The sequence below is a fragment of the Perca flavescens genome, chromosome 1, assembly GCF_004354835.1.
Source record: "Perca flavescens isolate YP-PL-M2 chromosome 1, PFLA_1.0, whole genome shotgun sequence".
In the NCBI taxonomy this organism is placed as follows: Eukaryota; Metazoa; Chordata; class Actinopteri; order Perciformes; family Percidae; genus Perca; species Perca flavescens.
Window position 1 is genome coordinate 668,624 of NC_041331.1, and position 14,905 is coordinate 683,528.

General features: G+C 39.5%; 1 protein-coding gene across 2 annotated transcripts in view; it reads right to left on the bottom strand.

Annotated features, from left to right (window-relative positions):
• The window catches only part of ntrk3b (neurotrophic tyrosine kinase, receptor, type 3b), a 204,773-nt gene that overhangs the window by 12,441 nt on the left and 177,427 nt on the right, over positions 1-14,905 (bottom strand). The window contains exons 12-16 of one of the 2 annotated variants that reach the window (XM_028586038.1): positions 9,866-9,996; positions 6,375-6,547; positions 4,224-4,467; positions 3,123-3,185; positions 2,806-2,874 (exon numbers count right to left, since the gene is read on the bottom strand). In XM_028586038.1, the coding sequence (XP_028441839.1) occupies positions 2,806-2,874; positions 3,123-3,185; positions 4,224-4,467; positions 6,375-6,547; positions 9,866-9,996 (680 nt within the window). The remainder of the gene's footprint in view (positions 1-2,805; positions 2,875-3,122; positions 3,186-4,223; positions 4,468-6,374; positions 6,548-9,865; positions 9,997-14,905) is intronic. The other variant, XM_028586046.1, reaches the window with a different exon arrangement.

A 14,905-nucleotide genomic window follows, 5' to 3' on the forward strand; every position in this document is an offset into this window, starting at 1 on the left:
ACTCTGCACACACAACACAGGACTTTCACCCGAGCGAGCGGGGATCGCGTCCCGTGTGTGGTACTTTGTTTGGCGTTTTGTTGCGTGTGTTACTGTGGCGTGTCTCCCAGCATTTAAGGCACCCTTTCCCCGTAAGGTTTTTCCTATACCCAACCTCCGCTATCCCGTTTTTGTGGCGCCTCCCCAGCGGGCCGCCTCGCGGGTGCCTCCCGGCTTATGGAGCGTCTTTTTCGGCCGCCTCATCCAGCGTGTCCCCAGCGGGCCGCCTCACGGGCAAAAACGTCTCCGTGAACACGAGAAAAATAACGTGACATTTACACGTAAAAACGAGAAAAACGTCTGCGTGAAGAATAACGTTGACATTTACACGAACTGCCGTGAGACTGGGTTGAGTATAGACATACATATGAATAAGAATAAAGTACAAAACCTAACTAACTCCTAATTTCCCTGTTAGTTCTTATATCCTTGCAGCTACTCTTTGTCTGTTTTTTGACTGAACAGTTGACTCACAGCACTTACAGTATACTAGGCTTATAATTGTTCAGACAAAAACAATCTGCTGAACCAATTAATCTTTAAACTGAGCAGTGAGTGCCTGCTAAATGAGCTGTGACTCGGTCTTTACAGACAATTAGAGGAAATGTTCATTGATGTTCAGTTTTGTCCTGTATTTGTCCACCCATAGTTGATACCATTTGGTGATCTTAGCTAAATTAAATAAATACATAACAAATTTACCTGGCCGGCTAATATACGTTTTTATTTGGCTGTTCTAGCAATTTTATTTACCAATTTAAACAATTTTTAGTGGTATGACAAATTTTAAATGATGTACAGTATATTGCCAGAGCAAACGTTTTGTAATGAAAAAGTCTTAATTAGATTTAATTAGACACTCACGAAGAGGTGGGTAGTTACTCCGTTACATTTACTTGAGTAAGTTTTTGAAAATATTATACTTCTATGAGTAGTTTTACATCACTATACTTTTTACTTTTACTTGAGTAGATTTGTGAAGAAGAAACTGTACTCTTACTCCGCTACATCAGGCTACAATGAGCTCGTTACTTTTCTTTTTACCTCTTTGGTATTCTATGCGTCAGTGTTTTTCTCCCCTCCCACGTATGCCTCATTTTAACGTTTTATTTTGACAGAGAGAGAGAGACTTCCGCTAAAGGCTCTACCACGTGACTGGGTTTCACCAATCAAACGTAGTTGTGCAGTCTCGTCACGTGACCATACTCAATCTCAGCGGCAGGACGGCTTAGCTTTACAGTCGTAGCAAAACTAAAATGTCAGAATCAACCGTCGGCAATGCAGACCCAGACGAGGAGGACCAGCCCTGGCCTCATAATGAAAGCATGGTTACCTTATATTATATATATATATATATATATATATTAGTAAAAGGGCCAAACAGCAGCTCCATTACCTTGGTCTAGTTCTGCCTGCAGAGCCTGGTAAACAAGTATAAAAGGTTTGGAAATTTGTGTTACTTGAGCTTATTTATTTTTATTTATTATTATTTTATGGATTTTATTTTTTAAGTACTTGAATTTACCTGGATTATTTTAATTGAAGCTACTTTGTAATTAATTCATTAATTTTATGGATTTTTGTCTGATTGAATGCTTGTGTTAAAAAATAAATCAGACGTTACTCAATAGTTACTCAGTACTTGAGTGGTTTTTTCACCAAGCACTTTTTTACTCTTACTCAAGTAATTATTTGGATGACTACTTTTTACTTTTACTTGAGTCATATTATTCTGAAGTAACAGTATTTTTACTTGAGTACAATTTTTGGCTACTCTACCCACCTCTGCACTCAAGTAAGGAGGGAGAGAAATGCCAATATATCCCAAGAAACTCCAGCTCAAACCTAAATATATGTCTCGTAGACTAACTTTCTCCTGGCAGAAGTAAAACATGTTTTAGAGGGTTTAGTTTGTAAGTTCATCTCAGGCTACTACAGTAAGCCCAAACATGAATTCATAAGCCTCCGTGGAATAATAATTATTCAGATGAGACACACACAAAATCCCTGCGTGCATATTCCTATTATTGGAACAGGAAGACTTGATGCTGTACAAACCCTCATGCAAGATGAATAGCAAAAGATCATAGCAGTAACCACAGTTACCATAAAACTGGCCTACATGAAGCCGCCAGTGTCTAAACATTCAATTATCCTCCTCCACAAAGAGCTTATTAGTGTTCAAGACGACTGTGAGTAGAGTATTTATATGGCCTTGATGCTAAACCCACAATAAGGTTGGACTATTACATTTCAGGAGTGGGGCTGGAAAATAAATATATGCCATTAAGCACAAATAAAGTCTTTGATATTCTGTAATTTAAATTGTTTCACATGAGCACAAAATTCAATTCAGTGGAGAAACTGGTCTTAGATTAAGAAAACGTTGGAATTTATGTATGTTTGAGTTGTTGTTAAGTTTTATGTTATTTGGTCTTAAAGCCTCCCTCCCACTGCTCTGCTGTGATCAGAGATATTTAAACAGAAATATGAATGACCATTTTTAATAAAGTCAAGAGTACGGATTTGTTATATTCCTGTCCTCAATGACAACCTAAAACTTGTCTATCCACAGGGCCAAACACACACACACACACACAAACACACAATTTCGCCATAATTCTTTAACAACCCCCAAAAAATATTCAGATTTTTATAATATACACACCACACAGATGGTGTGCATGGCGGAGCAATGTACCAAACACTAAAGACATCTTGCTCAAATATCCTTACAAATCATTTTATGTGTGCAGAGCTGCTCACCCAGCAGGCAAGTACTTCATAACTGCTGGCGTTGCCCCCAGCACGGTCCGAACTGGCCCAGCTGCCACGCTGGGAAAACAAAATCAGACGCACCTAAAGTCATTTCACAAGACCAGGCTGTTCAAGGGATCCAGATATGTAGCAGCCATCAATCCATAATATCCACTTATTTATTCAGCAAAATGCTAAAATCTTCAGCCCAGCAGGAGCCGCCTGGTTTGCATGGTTCAGAGTTGCTAATCATGTTAAACAGTAGAGAAGACATGAATTGGAAGCTATATAAACAAGCCTCCAAGCATCAGGCTGGAGGCTCCTACCACACTGCTGAACCTCTTCGTCCTCACAGGAGTGCATGAGGGCTGGTGTGGGACAGCTGTTAACTATCCGGAGAAAAGGAAAAAAAAACGTATAAACAAAAAATCAACCCAAAAAAGAGCAGCAGTCTTCACCCCTTAGAAATGTATTTTTAGTTAGCAGGCCCAAAGGATTTATTTAGGGTTGATTTGGACTCAATTACAAACAAAGTAAAAAGTATTGTGAACATCCACAACTAAAACTGCCTTTTTTTTGGTTCAGGTGGAGTCTAGTAATGTGCCTCTTACTGCAAGGGATGTAACGAGACCCGATACTTCGGTAACAAGTCAGTACCAAAATTCTGAAAGCGTGATGGTACTCTACAGTACCGTATGTACCGGGGAGATACAATTCTTCCGGACCTGACAAGGTCAAGTGGAACAAGTGTTGTAGTCTGCCGCTAATTGCTGGAGATGAAAAAGAACGACCAGCAGCACAGAAAAACAGAGCGCCTCATCTCCGTTGCCGTGCAGGACGGCTTGACCGCAGACAGAAAGTAAAGTCTGTTTCTCTCTGCTGTTTGTCACAACGTTAGCTGCGATAGCTGACATTAGCTAACTTTATCGCTTGTTTTAGCCAACCTCTATAACGTCAGTAAAGTTAACTTTAACCAGCACAGTTCTATATAAAGAAATAACAACAGCAGAGAGAATCTAATTAAACATGCTCTCCTTGCCCCCAACACTCCACACCAAAACATAAAGTTGAAACAAAAAAAAACTGAAAAAAGAGTGACATGAGACTGTAATAAAGGAAATAATGCTCAATTATTGTTCGTTTATTTATGTATTTTTTTACACACCGTGATATCAACTTTGGTATGGAGTATAGTGTACTTTTGGTGGTATCGGTACCAACTACCATATCATGACATCCCCAGGGCATAGTGACATTTTCTCCATTTGAACATAGGCGGAACATAGTTTCTATGGAAAACATATTTTAAGTGTGACAAATTTCTTTCATCTTTATCACTTTGGGGGCCTGGCCTCTGAAACCTCTCTAGCCCCCCAGTATTTTGATGGTAAAGACAGGCATAAAGAAGAATGGTGGTGAAGTCTTACCCTGTAGTAGTCACTGCTGTAGATGTCCCTGGACATGCCAAAGTCTCCAATCTTAACCAACAGGCCATTGCCCACCAGACAATTACGGGTTGCAAGATCTCTGTGGACGAAGTGCTGGGAGCCCAGGTAGACCATGCCCGAGGCAATCTGCGTGGCGATGTGCAGCATCTGGGAAAGGCCCAGCTCTCCGTTAGACTGCAGCGGCTGGCCATCTACTAGGATCATGGCATCTGGGCCGTGGGCTCTGGCATACAAAAACAAAAAACACACATTGATTTGATTTGAAGAACTAATATTGATGATGGAGTCCTCTCTTCTCTGTTTTTAAAATGAGACTAGCGGCCACTGTGGCCAGAAGTGGAAATTGCAGGCTAACTAAAGGTTCTGAAACAGTCACACAAGTAGAGAAGAGTCCTAACGTTACTGAACTGACTCAGTAATGTCAGTCATGAAGAGTGGGCTAACATTAGCCACAATACACCTGTGGTTATAGACCAAATAAGTCTGCATCAGCCTGTATTGACTTGAGGTATGTTTTATTGTTAGGATTTAAATGTTTCGTTTCTCAGGGAATATTAATATAATATATTTGTGTCATTTCTTCCTTTTAAAGTTACATAATCTCACTTTAACAACTCGATGTGGGAACCTAGAGTCTTTTCAGCACGACAGACTGTGACATCACTGCCCCTTTAAGAAGTAACCCAAAGCTCCTTAGAGTCCTAATAAACCCTTATCCTGGCAGTGTTGGTGCTTCTTTGTATTTTTTGAGAATAATTAACATAACAAAGACAGACTGCAAGAAATATTAACACACTAACTATACCCTGGAAGTACTCAGGCAGCTTTATTTGCAATGATAAACTGTTATGTGTCAGTTTTTATTATTTTTGGGGCTGAGTCTTTGGTGGTTTGGAGCAGTTTTTGCCACAATTTCGCATATCCCATCCTGTCAAGAATTTTAACTAAGGCTCAGGAGTTTCATCAAGGTACTCTAAGTTGTACATTTACCAGAAAAAGCTCTTTCCCTGCTTAGCATTTGTGGGTGACAATGAACAACTAATTTCCTGTGAGAAGGTCCTTCTGGTCACTGTGACTACTGATGGAACTTCTCCCACTCTCTCTCTCAGGCTGTCTTTCTTTTACCATCTCTCAATTTTAGTGCAATTCAATGTTTTGGGCTTTAAGTGGGTGTGGAATAATTCAGCCCTACTGTAGAGGGATTAGTAGTACTCTTCCTTAGTGTGTCTTTGTGTATTTCTACCTCTCTTTCACTTCAGAGAAATCTATTATTGGCTGAATGAGTGCAGGTCGCCCCCTTCCTTTATCTGAAGGTTGAGCTGGACCTACACATCAGATACTCTATTCATTCCTACCGATTCCCCCACACATCTCATTTGTTAAATGTGACCAACAGGACAAATAGACCAGAAATCAGCTGCGTCTTGCACCTTGCATGAAAGAATTTCATCATTCGCGACATTGCCTTTCATTTCAGGAATGATTTCCCAACAGAAAGTCTTCACGCACGCTTGAATCGCATACACACTCAATCGTAACATGTCATCTTTTCAACTACTGCACAAACTTCAAAAACAAGATAGACCCCCCCCACACACACACACACACACACACACACACACACACACACACACACACAGCTGCTGTCAATGCACTTGAAACAACACACTTCTGTCCCAGACTCCTCCTGTACGCACTGACATCAACTCCAGTGAAGCTTCCCATTACCAAAGGGCTCGCTGTACAGGCATCATGTCGCTTTTGTTGAAGCTTATCAGAGGTCACTTCCCTCGGTACAGTCTGACATTATGGAACAAAAGCACTAAAGCACTCATGTTTGCAAAACCCAGAAATCTGTGAAGTTGGCTGGATATTGTATCCTATCAAGTTTCACACTTACTGTTAATACATTGGTTCTTTCTACAAGTCACACCAGTACCTTGAGTGAATATACACACACACACACACACACACACACACACACACACACACACACACACACACAGCAATTAGGCTTTCACCCACTATAGTTTGCTACTCTCTGTTCATATGATGAATTTGTAATTTGCTCCACCAGCATACCCTGATACATTATGGTTAAATTGACTTAACCTTCAGTGAAAAACTGACCTGAGGAATTTGTTGAGGTCTCCATGCTTCATGTATTCGAACACCATGATGAGAGGGTCTCCGTCTACACACACTCCGTAGAATTTAACGATATGGTCGTGCTGCAGATTGGTCAGCAGCTCTGCCTCCCTCTGGAAGTCCTTTCTTGCCGACAGGTTGGGATCTTTCAGTGTCTGAAAGGGAAAATACAAAAGTAATCTTCACACATGGAAATGGATGGTTGAGACAGTCCTAAAAAGCTAACAAATTCCTGTTGCAGTCTAAGTTTGGAGAAATCAACCAATGTATCCATTGTAACCCTTAGCTCCTCACAGTCTATTGTGTCAGTCATTTGTCTAATAGTAAATTCCAGTGATTGATGATGGAAGCCAGGTATGAATCTATATATAAGTCCAGATAAATGTTGAACGTTATCATTATAATTATACTGGTACATAAATTGCTTGTTCATTCGTTGAAGCAAAACATATGAGGGCAACTTCCTGAACATGAAATTGAAAATGTTTGACGTTTTAATCATGGTGAGGTTTAAGACCAAAACCATGTATCCTGTAGAGGAGGCCTATAATAAACCCTGTCCTTGGTTCAGCCTATTTGTCCGGCCCTTCCAGGAACACACCTTCTTTGTCCACATCCTGTGTCTGGCCCCAAAAGTGTGCAACATTCTAAGTTTTACCTTGTGCTCTTCATCTTTCGCCTATCTTTCTCTATAATTCAATTAGTTAACTCCTCTTTGGTTTGAGTCGTCCATTCAGTACACCCAAATTGTCCTTCAATTCGGAGCCATGCTAGAGGCGTGGCCATAGGGTTGACAATGTCTGTAGTTCGTCAGTCCTTCACTTTGGTCCACACTGAAATATCACAACTATTGGATGGATTGTCACAAAATGATGTACAGACATTCATGGTCCGCAGTGGATTCTTCCCACTGCCTTGATCACCTCACTTTTCCTCTAGCACCACAATGGGGCTGGCAGATTTGTTTTTGAGTGAGATGGCTCATCAACTGCTAATTGATTTAGCATGAAATTTGGCACAGATATTCAAGGTCCCCAGTAAGTCCTAACAATTTTATGGCTGTAGAAGTCTCATGTTGTTGGCCTCACCATCGTCCATTAATTCCTGATGATGGACATTTCGTCATGCATTAACCCTTCCATAGTTTCTACAAGATATTTAGATAAAGATGAGAGGCCCTATGTGAGGGCTTAACACGACAATATTCCACGTTGGACGTCATACAGTATCTTTGGAACTCTTTCTTTATACCCAATCATCTGTTCCCTTTTGTTACTGCTTCCAGCTCATGTTGTCGATGCGCTTGTTTTGCCCACCTCCTCCTTTAATCCTACCAGCACAAGCTTGACTCCATGGGAATAGAGAAGATAGCAGGGGCAAACAGCTGCCGTATGATTTTCGGGTTTGCCCGATAGTCAATGGTAAACACAAGATTGGGCCTACACCAAATTCTGTTAAATTTCCTTTATATATATATATAAAGCTTTGAAACTGTGAAGTAGTCTGTCCTGATTGAACAGCATTTAATCTGTTAGTTAGTAATAAGGTGTACAGTAGGTGGATATGCATTATATCCACCTAATAACCCTGTACATAGTTTTTAGGCAGCTGGCTGAAACAACTTTACACAAAACAAATTGATCTGATTGGTTCACGGATCAAGCAGGGAGTGCCTTGAACTCCTTTGAAGTAGAGTACACATCAAATCTTGTAATATGTCAATTGAAGGTGCCAGTATCAGATAAAAGGAAAACAAATCAAATTACAGCAATAACATGCTTTATTGCAGCCTCTGTTGGAGAAAAAAAGACTCTTGACACATCATCCGTAACAAGAAAACACAGCAAGTTGCCTCTCTTGATCTCCTTGGCCTGGAGTCCTGCTTTCCCAGCGTGCTGCTGACGTTATTACAGATGGAAAGACCTTGGGATGGAAATGCATTTACTCATATGTGCTGTTCTTGCAGTGAAGTGCTTGAGGTGGTTGAGATGTACGGCAGAGTAGGTAAAATGGCTATAAAACTCTATTACCAAATCAAACCACACTCTTAAGGAAATGTTTTGTGTCTGGGCATCCCTCCAAAACAATACTGACTACAATAAATTGAGGCAAAGCGCTGCAATAAATTTTCCCTTTGTTGACCTTTAGGTGTATTCAGAGAGCCTCTTTCTGCTTTATCACATACAGGAACATGTCCAGATGAATATGCACATTGTACTGTGTTTAAAAAAATAAAGAAGTCATTGTAAAGGAGGCTTATTATAAAATAATTCTGTAATGCCAAGAAAAGAAAGTGACAGCCAGACTCATCTTCATCTTAACTCCACTAACTTTTCCTGTCTGGAATGTGATCGCCTCTTTTATTATTTTCCACAAAACACTCACTGTCAAGGTCAGGGCGGTTTTCTGACTGAATTTTCTTTTTCTGGGTTTGCTGAGTCAGCAACCTCATACTCGGTATCACCCTGCTTCACATTCATACAGTTCTGCATATTCACACTGGGAGCTGGCAAGCACAACCTAATGTTGAGCACTTTGAAAGCATTGAGAGCCACCACACATGTGCAATGGTTCTAAACGCTTTAAGCTCTTCAAAACAAAGCATCATGTTCACTGGAGTATTAACTTTGCTTGACAGTAATTGCAGGTCTCTTGGCTGATAGTTAAACAAGTTTTGAATGGGTACAAAAACAGGTAAAGACTGGGGAACCCAACCCCCGATAGGAGAGCCCTTAGCCACCAAACCAACCACTTTATTTATTTTTGTCGACATTGTGTCTCAGTTTAAAGATGCCAAATCTCCCTGGACTGTGGAGCAGGCAATGACATTCACATGAAACTGTTTATCATGCAAGTTGGGCCAGCCACTGTAACCTAAGCAGATACAATGTAGACACAAGGCAGGGTCATGCCACTGAGTGTCTGCTCTTTGCTTGGGTAAGAGTAGGATTTAAAGGCAGCTTAAAGGTAAGTTAGATCAGAGCTAGAGAATGGTGTCAGAGGGCTCACTAGATTTATGATGGCACAGCCCACAGCAGGGCCTAGTGATAGGTCAAAGCATGATTCAACATGCCTACTGGGCTAACGGAAGGCTCACCTAACGTTTGGCACATTTTACTGTGTAATGATAACTAACTGCACGTGTACTTTTCAAATCTATAAAAAGAGTAAGTAGTAGTGCACATGAACAATACTTGTTTTGTTCCATTGAGGAATTTTTGAGAGCACTATATTGAAGATAAGGATACATGTTCCCCGTTTCCAGTTGTAGCTTCATCATATTATACTGTAACTGTAAGTGGTGATCTTCTTCATTTTTCTTATCTAACTCTCACAAGAAAGGGAATTGAGAAAGTGTATTACCCAAAATGTCAAACGATTCCTTTTGTGCTTTCACAACACACACACACACACACACACACACACACACACACACACACACACACACACACACACACACAGAGAAAACATACCTTGACAGCTACCAGCATCTTGTCCTTGGTGGGACTGAGGTTGTAGCACTCTGCCAAGAAGACTTTTCCGAACGCTCCTTCACCCAACTCTCTCTTCAGGATGATGTCTCTCCGCTTTATATGCTGGACAACTAAACCACAGACAGTCAGGAAGGTATTAAACTTGAGTACATTTTTATAGAGGTGAAAAACATGCTAGATATTAGAAAAATATATTTAGAGGGATAATTTCACCCCACATGAATATTATCATCTCTAAAGCAGGATAATTAACAAATGCTGAAGAGAAAAAAGAGAGGCAAAAGGAGACAGAGAGATTATGAAGCAGTGAAACACAAGAGAAGCAAAGAGAGATAGAGATAGAGAGAGAGAGAGAGAGAGAGAGAGAGAGAGAGAGAGAGAGAGAGAGAGAGATCCCAACATTACACATTGGTTTAGGATTGTACAGTAACTATATTATACAAAACTGTTAAGTACTATATTGTGTTATGTAATTGTTCTGTAATATAGTGGGTTGTATAACTATCAGTGCAGTATAGAATCTATGTGACACCTACTGTATGTATTTAATATGTGATATGTACTATATATGCATTTTATGTAAACTGCTTTGGCAACATGTTTTCTTTGTTCATGCCAATAAAGCAAATTGAAATTGAAATTGAAAATTGAGAGAGAGAGACAGAAAGAGAGACAGACAGCGAGAGAGTGTACAAAGTAGCTGCACTGTGGGTGCAGCTACTTTGTACTATTTTAAATTCTAGTCAAGATCTCAAGTTTCTAAAGACGCAGTATTAAATATATCATGCTAAATAACAAGAAAGGGATTACAAAATGATGCACAAGGCATCTTACATTTTCTTTTTAATGTAATCATGAATCCATACAACATCTTGAATATTTAAATATTTCTCTCAATACAAGTGTGATACAGCTTCAGTGAAGCAGTTATCGAATATGTGACATTGTCAAACTAAAAAAAAAAAAAAAAGTTTATTTGACGTTGAAGCTACTTAAAAGAGAATAATGGGAACATTAGGGTTCAAGTGGTTTTAAATCTCCAAAGTGAAAATAAACTGCGAGATGACACTGGACCTGCAGAGCTGCAAATCACTTATCTGGATTTATTGTTTTTTTTCCTGTTGGCATTGAAACAACACAGGGGGACTTTTTCTAATGAGAACAGAAAAATAAAAGTAAAATGTCTACTTCTGAAAAATCTCTGTGAGGTAAATAAAACAACTAGCTGAGCTCTGTCTCTCTCCATACTTCGTATTCTATTCTTTCCTAATATTTTAAATTTTTCAATTTCATGTTGCTTTATTGGCATGACAAAATATATATATATATATATATATATATATATATATACAATTTTCTATTGATTTAGCCTTGTATTGTGGCAGGAGAAGACATATTTAGCTGCTAGCCATGCCGTGCTTTTCTTCCCCTAATAAAAAAGGAAGCTTGTTGTCCTCCATGTAGGTAGTGAAGCCTGGTATATGTTTTTCATAAGGTTCTTAAGTCTTCATATTTGGGACATGTACATAGGAAATGTAATTCTGTTTGGATATCCTGGTGGCAGTGTGTACAGACTCATTCCTCTCTTGGTCTCCACACTTTTAAATGTCGACCTCTTTCAATTTCCAGTTTATGGTCACTGACTCTGTATTTTGTTAAAATTCATATTTCTTTTGGATTTTTTGTTTTGAGATATTCGGCCAATTGGATATCTCTGTTCAGGGATTGATAACAGAGGAGTTTGTGTTGTGTTTTATTTTCATTTTGCCATTGTTCTGTATAGGGCTGAAACGATTCCTCGAATAACTCAAATAATTCGATTACAAAAAATCCTCGATGCAAAATGACTTGCCTCGAAGCTTCGTTAAATCAATGTTACCAACGTTGTATCGCTGACGGACGGTGTTTCCGCACGGAGCATTATTACTGTCGCACAGACGCGGTTCAGTCTGCTGCTGGCGACACATGCCAGAGGTAAATAGCGAGGGGCTAAGAGAAGAGACAGGCTGGAGAAAACGACAGAAAGTGTCCAAAGTTTGGAATCAGTTCAAATGTAATTAAAACTAAAACTCTGTACAGTGTGTCTACTGCAAAATCAAACTAGCTTAGCACAATAATAGCACGACGTCAGTGCTTTAGCATCTCAACAGAAAACATGGAGTCTAACTTAATCCTCCATTCCACGAAGAGGACCGACTAAAGTACATCACCGAGTCGTATGGACGATGAAACTACATCAAACACAACAACTACCAAAATCAAAGACAAGAAAATACGTAGTGGAGACCACGATCTGATCTAAAGAGCTGACGCGTTGACTATCCCTTCGGAAAAACAGCTGATTGTTGCACATCTCTCTCTCTCTCTCTCTCTCTCTCTCTCTCTCTCTCTCTCTCTCTCTCTCTCTCTCCCGCTCTCTCTCTCCCTACGGAGAAACAGCTGATCAACGATCTAATAGCATAAGTGTAACAGAGCTGTGTGACATAATCAAATATATAAATGAAAATAGGTTGAGTATAACTAATATTTACATATAGGCCTACTGTATATACAGATCAGTCAGGTTGAAACTTGGAGTTCTGAAAGTTAAGTTGCACAACTTAATGTAATGTTTGTGTATGTTTAATGTATGCCTTAGTTTGAGGTTGATATCATTTGAAAAAAAACATTCTTTAAAAACAATGTAATATGGCACTTAAATGCACTTAATGTTTAGTTTTTTGAGAGTAAGCAATGTAGGCAATACAAATGTTGCTTTTTTTCCCTAGTTTGGGTTGTTTAAAAACGCAAAAAAAAGATTATGCAATTAATCGATTAATCGATCGATAAAGTGCTAGATTAATCGATTACAAAAAGAATCGATAGCTGCAGCCCTAGTTCTGTATACTCATCTCCGTGTTTAGCTCAGTGTACCTCCGAGCCAGCTGGTCCAGGGGATGGACATCTGAACACTGCTGGTTGCTCAGGAGAGCTTTGTATGCAATGGAGTTTTTATCAGCTTGATTTAAATGCTGCCAAAATTAATTGACCTTTTTTAGATTTGAATTTTCAGAGGGAATATACCGAGTTCTGCTCTGCATGTATTGTTTGGGGTGTTTGGGCGAACTTTTAGAATAATTTTACAGAATTCCAATTGTAATTTTTCAGTGGGAGTTTTATCCCTGGGAGTTAAATTCTGGTTTCGAAATCGGGCCCCAAACTTCGCTTCCGTACCTTATTCTGTCGGAGACAACAGAACCAGATCATCGGCATAGAGCAGGAACTTGATGTTGGAATCGTGAAGTGTGAGACCTGGGGCTGCAGATTGTTCCAACATTGCTGCTAGTTCATTGATGTAAATGTTAAACAGTGTTGGACTCAAACTGCATCCCTGTCTCACTCCACGCCCTTTTTAAAGAATTCTGTTCTTTTGGAGCCAATATTTACTGCACATTTATTTTCCGTATACAGTGATTTAATAGTGTCATAGACTCTACCCCCTGTACCGCTTTCAATACGTTTATAAAAAAGCCCATCATGCCATATTGAGTCAAAAGCTTTTTTTAAAGTCTATAAAACATGCAAATATGTTCCCATTTTTAATTTTGGTGTAGTTTTTAATAAGGGTGTGCAGAGTGTAAATGTGGTCTGATGTACAATATTTCGGTAAAAAGCCAATTTGATTTTTACTTAAGACATTGTGCTTGGTAAGGAAGGACAGTATTCTGGCATTAATAATACTGGAGAAAACCTTCCCCAGACTACTGTTCACACAAATGCCTCTGTAATTGTTAGGGTCCAATCTGTCGCCATTTTTGAAAATAGGGGTGATGAGTCCAAGGTTCCAGATCTCAGGAAAATAACCAGACTCCAGAACAAGGTTGAACAGCTTGTGGAGGGTTGCCTGCAGTGTAGGGCTACTGTGCTTTAGCATCTCAGGGCAGATGCTGTCCACTCCACAAGTTTTTCCAGCCTTCAGAGCCTTCACTTGGCTCTGTATTTCTATTAGTGTTATTTCTGTATCTAGGGGGTTTTGGTAGTCTTTCACCTTTTCCTCTAACTGGTGAAGATGTTCAACTACTGAGTGTTGTTGGGGGGTGATTGCACTATAATCAATATTCTTGTACAAAAATTCAAAGTGATTTTTCCAGATCAAACTATTTTGTATTGTTAATTTATCTTTAGTTCTGTCAGGTCCATAAAGTCAAGAACACACATGACAATAAAAATTATTTAGGAAATTTATATTGAATAATTGCATTTCAGCTAATAAATTCAGAATTAAATTTTGGCGGTATGGCTCTGTTCAGGGAGTCTTCTGACCTTTCATGAGCACCATGAAATAGCAGAGAGTCAGAGGACAGCAGCAGCAGCATTAGGGAACGCTTACACAGTTTAGGACTGTGTGAGCTGAACTATTCCCCCACGTGAACAGAGCAGCAACGATGACATAGAAGCAAACGCCACGTCACACACGACCAGGAGGAGCTGGGGAGGTGGCGGACGGCAGAGAAGCGAGCAGCAAGCAGGTAGGAGCAAACTGAATCTGCTTTAAATAGGGCGCCCTGTTTGAGTGTAGCCATTGAGCAGCGAGGGGTGTTGACCAGCTGATGGGCTAATCCAGATCAGCTGATGAGACCGTGTTGATGGCCAATAGCGTTAGCAGCGTCTTGACTACCTGGCCTGCCAGAACTGACGCTGACGCTCAATTTTGTTTTGGACTGAATTTATTCCACAAATTCCAGAAGAAGTTTTGGTCAATGGCTTCTTCTATTTTAAGTTCTTCAGATCTGTAAATTTCTTTTTTTCTTATTGATTAATATTTTGTAGTATTTTAGTGCCTGATGGTATTGGACCCGTATTTGACTCTCATGGGGTTCTCCGTGTTTTTGGTTAGATAATAGTTGTTTTCTAGCATAAACACATTTATTATCATACCATTCATTGTCATACCATTTTTCTTTTGAAGGTTTGTGTTTTGTTATTTTGTTACTATAGTTAATTATTTTGAGATTTGATTTTGTAGCTAATTCATCAAAT